Here is a 7,500-nt window from a genome sequence, read left to right as displayed (position 1 = left end):
TGTGTGTGTGTGTGTGTGTGTGTGTGTTGTGTGTGTGTGTGTGTGTGTGTGTGTGTGATGTGTGTGTGTGTATGTGTGTGTGTGTGTGTGTGTGTATTCATATATATATATATATATATATATATATATATATATATATATATTATGTATATATGTGTGTGTGTGTATTCATATATATATATATATATATATATATATATATATATATATATATATATATATATATATTCACACATGCGTGTGTGTATGGATGGATGAATGTATATCGTGTACATGTATATCTATTTTTTTTCTTTCATTTGTTTTTAGTATTATTTCCTTTCATTACTATCTCCACAACTATCTACATTATTACCATCTTCGACTTCCTTATCGTTCACTTCTTGTCGTCATCACCATCATCATCAACAATTCTCACTATCATCATCATCATTACCCTTAACCTTGACCCTCACCTTCATCACCCTCACTATAATAATCATCATCAATTTCACTATCATTATCAATACCACCATCATCACTACTATTTTCAGAATCACTGTCGCAGTTTATTTTGCCGCCATTCTGACATAATCGCTTCCCTTTAACATTCATTTTTCTATCGATTATTATTCACATTCTTATATTTACGCTCCCTGTAAGTGAAAGGAAGAAACTATATAAAGCCAGTTTACTATCTCCGTCTTTCTCCAATTTCTGTAAACTCGCTTCAGTTTTCCTACAAGTTTGACACAACCAGACGCGTACAATTTATTTTTCTACTTTCTCGTTATATTCTCAAAGAAATTTATATATTGGGGTGATAATACGGCTTTGGAATACGTAGATGTGAGAATCAGATCGAGTACAAAGTGGAAACCTCTTGCTGTATAAAGTAAAAGAAAAAGGTATATCAACACGTGTAGATGTAGAGAGCTTGTTGTATATAGGTCAAAAGGGGGTCAGGTAAATAGCGGGCAGAGAGAGAGGAAGATTGATTGCCAGGTAAAAGGATGGGTAAGAGAGAGAGAAAGAGAGAGAGAGAGAGACAGAGAGAGAGAGAGAGAGAGAGAGAGAGAGAGAGAGAGAGAGAGAGAGAGAGAGAGAGAGAGAGAGAGAGGGAGGGAGAGGGAGACAGGGAGTGAGAGGGAGAGGGAGAGAAGTATGAGAGTGAGAATGAGAATGAGTGTGAGAGTGAGTGAGAGAGAGGGAGAAAGAAAGAAAAAGAGAAGGAGAGACAGAAAGAAATGAAGATTGATAACCAGGTAAATAGGCAAACAAAAGAAAAAGAAAAAGTACAAGAATGAATGGCCTAGAAAAGAGGATTAATTGATAAAAACGACACGTAATAGAAAAGAAAACGGTAACAACGGGCTAAAAGGACAGAGAGAAAGGGAGATAATTGACAAAAACGAAGATTGATTGCCAGTAAAGAGGAGAAGGAGAGAGACAACAATTAGATTCGAAATTGCTCTTCCTTTTTTATTGGATGTTTTCTCTCGTGTTTTATTTTTTTCCCCTTAGGTTTTCATTTTCTTCTTCGTGTTTTTCTTTTCGTCTTCTTCTTTTTCTTTTTCTTCAACCTCTTCTTCTCCTTCTTCTTCTTCATCTTTTCATTCTTCTTCTTCTTCATCTGCTTCTTCTCCTTCTTCTTCTTTATCTTCTTCTTCTTTTACTTCCGTTTCTTGTTCTTTCTCTCTCTTTTCTTCTTTTTATCTTCTTTATTCGTTTCTTTTAATTCCATTGATTTTAGTTACTTGATTTAAAAAAAAAGAATTATGAGCTGCATCGGATTCCGTTTTCTTTCGTTCCCGTTTTCTTTGTCTACGATAATTTTCCTTCCGTCTCGTCTCCTTATTGGCCGTCCCCCCTTCTCCCCCCTCCCCCCCTACTTCATCAGCAGTGAAAGTAAAAGCTTCCCCTTTCCTCCCTCCCCCCTCCCCCCTCCCCTCCTCCTTTCTCTCTCCCTCAAACTTCCCCCTCCCCCCTCCCCTTTCTCCTCCTTTCTCCCTCCCCCTCCCCCCTCCCCCACCTCCTTTCTCCTCCTTTCTCCCTCCCTCTTCCCCCTTCCTCCTTCTCCCTTTCTTCCTCCCTCCTCCCACCCTTCCACTGTCACGCCCTCCATCCTCCTTATTTCTTCTCTCTTCCTCCTTCTCCTTGTTTGTCGTCATCCTCCTTCTCCCCTTGCTAACCTGCCTCTTTCTTTCTTGATCGTTTCCCCCCTTCTCCTTCTTCCTTCTTTCTCTTTTGTCGTTCTGCACCTTTCTTTTTTCTTTCTTTTCCATTCTCCGTTCTTTATCACATTTTCCCTTCTCCCTCTATGATTCTTTTCACACACACTCCCTTCACTCCCTTTTCTATTCTCTTATTTTTATCACTTTTCTCCCTCTCCTCTATCCTCTCTTCCCATTCCTCCCTCTTCTGTGCTTCTCCCTTTATCACGTCCCTCCTCCTCCTCCCTCTCGCCTCCTCACCCTTTCTTCGCCCTCCTTCCCTCCCTCCCTCCTCCTCCTCCCTTTCGCGTTCTCCCCCTTCCTTCTCGCCGTCCTCCTCCTATGGGGGGGGGGGGGTTCGGCTAATGGGCCGGGGAAAATGATTGGTTGCCGATAACTGTCTCCTGATCTCTCTGTCTGTCTGTCTCTCTCTCTCTTTCTCTCTCTCTCTCTCTCTCTCTCTCTCTCTCTCTCTCTCTCTCTCTTCTCTCTTCTCTCTCTCTCTCTCTCTCTTCTCTCTCTCCTCTCTCTCTCTCTCTCTCCTCTCTTCTCCTCTCTCTCTTCTCTCTCTCTCCTCTCTCTCTCTCTCTCTCTCTCTCTCTCTGTCTCTTCTCTCTCTCTTTCTCTCTTTCTCTCTCTCTCTATCTCTCTCTTTCTTCTCCTCTCTCTTTCTCTGTCTCTCTCTCTTTCTCTCTGTCTCTCTCTCTCTCTCTTTCTCTCTCTCTCTCTCTCTTTCTCTCTCTCTCTCTCTCTCTCTCTCTCTCTCTTGGTTCTTTTCTTTCTCGTTTCCCGAACGCGCAAGTAATCGCGTACATACACGTAAACACACACACACACATGCGCACAGAACTCAAAGACACACCCACCCACACACACACACACACACACACACACACACACACACACCCACACACACACACACACACACACACACACACACACACCACATAGGCAATAAACGAACCCAATTGTCCAGTTTATGGATTGGCGTTACTGACTAATGACTGCACTGCACGCAATCTCATGAACCTGTCTGGTGAGAATTGGGGTGGGTGGGGGGGGGGCAGGGGGGGGGGACGCCGCTGCAGATGGACACGAGCGAAAAGAAAGCGTCAGCGAAAGTGACCAGCACCCTCACGCAACTCGTTCAGATCTCTCGTCGTTTCCTCGGGCCCGATCGATCTTTTTTTTTTTTTATTCCATTGTCACTGTTTTCCTTTTTCTGTGCCATACTTTCCTTATTTTTCTACCTCCTTTTCTTACCTTTTTTCTGCTCCTTTATCACGTCCCTCCTCCACCGTCCTTCCCTCCTCCCTTTCGCGTTCTCACCTCCCCCGGCTGTCTGTTTAATAGGCCTCGACCTCGTGGCAAGCCGGAAGCCAGGGCCGTAATAAAAGCCAAGGCGTGTTAGGATCAGCGCGGCTTTGGGTTCGTTCCTCTCACGTCTGTGTTTGCCTTGCAGGTGGTGGCTGCGGCGTCGGGCCTGCCGCAGAGGTGCCGCAACCCGCGCGGCTGCCGCAGTGTCAGGCCGACCGGCAGGCCTCTCCGAGCCCCCGTGGGCGCCCTCAGGTCCCCCGCTAGGCCTCCCAGGACCCAGGCGGCGGGAGTGAGACGCCCCGCGAAGAGGCCCACGCCCACAACTGCTCCTGCCGCGCCGTCGTCGGTGGAGCTGGCTGCGGCGCCCCTGAGCGAGGACCAGTTCGACGTGAAGCCGCAGGTGGGCGTGGACGGGTGGCTGGCGTCGCCGAAGAGGACGACGCAGCCGGCCATCGAGGCGAGGACGGAGCCGCCCTCCAAGGCCGGTACGTGGGCGCCGCTGGAGACCCTGGCCTCTCCGGCCTCGGATGGGGATCCTCTGATATGTAGCCTCCGGGATTGTGAAATAGGCTTCCTTGCTGATGCGCCGAAATCTTAGTAGCAAGCTGCGTGACAATATAGTTATAGATATCCCCATAGAGTATGCCACTCCTTCAGGATGGCATGCGTATATTTTAGCTTCCTTTATCTGTTCTTAGTCATACCCCACCGTATTCTCGGAATGCCTAGGCTTTTCTTCAGAATATCAGGGAATATATATATATATATATATATATATATATATACATATATATATGTATATATATATATATATATATATAATATATATATATATATATATAATATATATATATATATATATTATATATTTTTTTTTTTTTTTTTTTTTTTTTTTTGTAAGAGGAATATCACTCATACCAAACTTCATCCTTTTCATATCTGTAATACACACGCGCATACACACGCACACGCACACGCACACACCCACTCCCACACACACCCCCCCCACACACCCACACACACAAATCAGAAACCCCCCCCCTTCCACCCGTTTCCCAACCCCCCACCACACTCTCCACGCCCCCTCCCCACAACCCCCTTCTCCCCACTACCCACACCCACCCGCTCCCCTCTACCCCCCCCCCTATCCCCACCCCCACCTACACTCCCCCAAAAATATATATATCAAAAAATGAAATAGAATAAAATAAATGACTTCTCACATATCTCCTTCTCACGCCCACCCTCCCCTTCCCGCCCCGCCCACAGACAAGCCCGGCAGCTGCGACACGCCCAAGGGATTCGGAATCAAGTGCATGACGCGGCTGGACCAGTGCATGAAGGACCACGAGTGCCCGGGCTCCACCAAGTGCTGCATGGTGGGGGAGTGCGGCTACCTCTGCGTCAAGCCCAAGCGTAAGTTGGGGGTGTGTGGGGGTGTGGGGGTGGGGATGAGGGGGGGGTGTGGGGTGTGGGGATGAGGAGGGTGCGTAAGTTGTGGGGGTTTTGTTGGGGTGTGGGGATGGGAGGGTGCGTAAGTTGGGGGTGTTGTGGGGCTGGGGGGGAGGATGGGTGAAGGGGTGAGTGGATGGATGGATGGGGTGGGAAGAAGGAGCGGGGATTTATTGGGGAGAGGAGTAGGGGACGGGGAATTTATGGGGGTGGGGAAGAGGAGATGGGTGGATGGGGGAAGTGGGTGGGGGATTTCTTGGAGAGGAGTGGGGAAGGGGGATTTTTAGGTGGGAGGGGGTTTATGAGGGAGAGAATATGGGGTGAGAGATAGAGAGGGGGTGGGTTGGAGTGGGGTAAGGGGGAGAGGGGAAGGAGTGGGGGAATTTATGGGAGGGGGAGGGAGAGGTGGGATGGGGAGGTTAAGGGAGGAATGGAAGGGGGATATAAGGGTGGGGGTAATGGGGGATGGGGGTGAGATAATGGTAGATAATATATATTTCTATAGGCAGGATTTTATAACATATATTTCTATAACTAGTAGGTCTATATGAGATATATTTCTGTAACTAATATGGCTATATACGATATATTTCGAAAACTAATTGGACTATATAGATATATATTTCTGTAACTTGTAGGACTACATAATATATATTTTTGTATCTTCTATGAATACATAATATATATTTCTAAGTAGGAAAATATTTCTATACCAAATAACACCATATAATATATATTTCTGTACCTAGTGTGACTATATGATATATCTTTCTATAACTAATAAAACCAGTGAACATTATTATTACGACAGTCAGAGGGGAAAATCATGAATAAAGCTTAATTTAAATGCAAAACTATTATCATGAAAAATCTTAATTTCAGGAAAAAAATGTATTCTTACAGAAAAATGTTTAAAATATTCCTAGTTTGAGGATAGACTCTCACTAAATCGATTCTTTATTGTTGATTTCATGCTTTGTTGTCATTTCATAATTACGGTCCAGTTTTAGGCTTGTTCTGGGTACAGTAACGAGGTAAGCTAAGCTGGAAATTATGTTAAGGATTGTATTTATTTCTGTTTAATCTTGTCTCTCTGGACCTCGGCTTGTAGGAGAGAGAGAGAGAGAGAGAGAGAGAGAGAGAGAGAGAGAGAGAGAGAGAGAGAGAGAGAGAGAGAGAGAGAGAGAGAGAGAGAGAGAGAGAGAGAGAGAGAGAGAGAGAGAGAGAGTGAGAGATATATAAAGATAAAGAAAAAGAAAGAGAGAGAGAGAGAGAGAGAGAGAGAGAGAGGAGAGAGAGAGAGAGAGAGAGAGAGAGAGGGAGAGAGAGAGAGAGAGAGAGTGAATGAGCGGCCGAGTCAGAAAGATAAAGATAAAAGGAAGAAAGAAAGAAAGGAAAGCTGCGAGAGAGTCAGATCCAAATCGAGATCGAGCGCAAAGGAAGAGTGAGAGAGAGAGAGATCCTCTTGCAAGATCCATCCGTGCAGCATGATCCTTGGCTGGGTGTCTCAGGGACCGCCGGAGGAGCTGTGCTAGACGTCAGCATGGGTTCTGTAATGCTGTTTGTGCAGCATTATCGGATATTCTTCTCTGATTTACTCCCTTCTCCTTTCACTTGAGTGGCATTGTTCAGGTTGCAGATCTCGCGAGCCTCGGCTGAATGGAAATGTTTTGCTTGCACACGCACACACACACACACATACACACACACACACACACACACACACACACACACACACACACACACACACACACACACACACACACAATTATATATATATATATATATATATATATATATATATATATATATATATATATATATATATATATATATATATATATACATATATATATTAATTCAAATTATGTGTGTGGTGTAACATTCTACACATTCAGCAATGGCGTCGCTGCTTTAACCTCAGCTGCCTGTGTGTATAGTAAAAGAAAGAAGAAAAAATGTGCTTCTCTTTTGGTCGTTTCTGTTTTTATTCATTTTTTCTTTCCAAGCATGACTATCTATGCGTCAGGATTTTATGTTTTTTTGTGATTAATCATGTTCCAGCATTTTGTACTGCCTTCGGGAGCTTTTACTAACAGCTTATATATATATATTTTTTTTTTTAATGTCTTTGAATGTGTTTCGTTTATGTTAATTTTTCTCTCTGCATGGGTTTTCAATGCTTGTGGATTAATGACAAATATTTCAAAAACAGCAGCTTTGCGTGTTAGAAGATGATTCGGTACAGTAATCTAGAGTCGGAATTTCAATATCAGTTTTGTTTAATGGTAAAACACTCTACCGTGTTGATACTATGGTAGAAAATCCCACAACGCGCAAACTAGATTAAAAACTGATTAAAAACGAGATAACAGTTTCGAAATCTTTCTTGATTCCTTCTTCAGGTCTGAAGATGAATCCAGGAGGTTTCCGAAAATGTTGCCTTGTTTTTTTATTTATTTATTTATTCATTCTTTATAAATCTAGTTTATGCATTGTGGGTTTTTTCTATATTTTTTGTTATGTTTATGCAAGATGC

The 7,500-nt window shown here is 43.9% G+C and overlaps 1 protein-coding gene across 2 annotated transcripts in view; it reads left to right on the top strand.

Moving 5' to 3' along the window:
• LOC119584344 (zinc finger E-box-binding homeobox 1-like) overlaps positions 1–7,500 on the top strand; it is a 19,869-nt gene that overhangs the window by 10,878 nt on the left and 1,491 nt on the right. For both annotated transcript variants that reach the window (XM_037932904.1, XM_037932905.1), the window contains exons 3-4: positions 3,655–3,994; positions 4,779–4,925. In XM_037932904.1, coding sequence (XP_037788832.1) covers positions 3,655–3,994; positions 4,779–4,925 — 487 coding nt within the window. The remainder of the gene's footprint in view (positions 1–3,654; positions 3,995–4,778; positions 4,926–7,500) is intronic.

The sequence above is a fragment of the Penaeus monodon genome, chromosome 18, assembly GCF_015228065.2.
Source record: "Penaeus monodon isolate SGIC_2016 chromosome 18, NSTDA_Pmon_1, whole genome shotgun sequence".
Lineage (NCBI taxonomy): Eukaryota > Metazoa > Arthropoda > Malacostraca > Decapoda > Penaeidae > Penaeus > Penaeus monodon.
The sequence above is the reverse complement of the archived record's forward strand: the minus strand, read 5'-3'. Positions and strand labels throughout refer to the sequence as shown.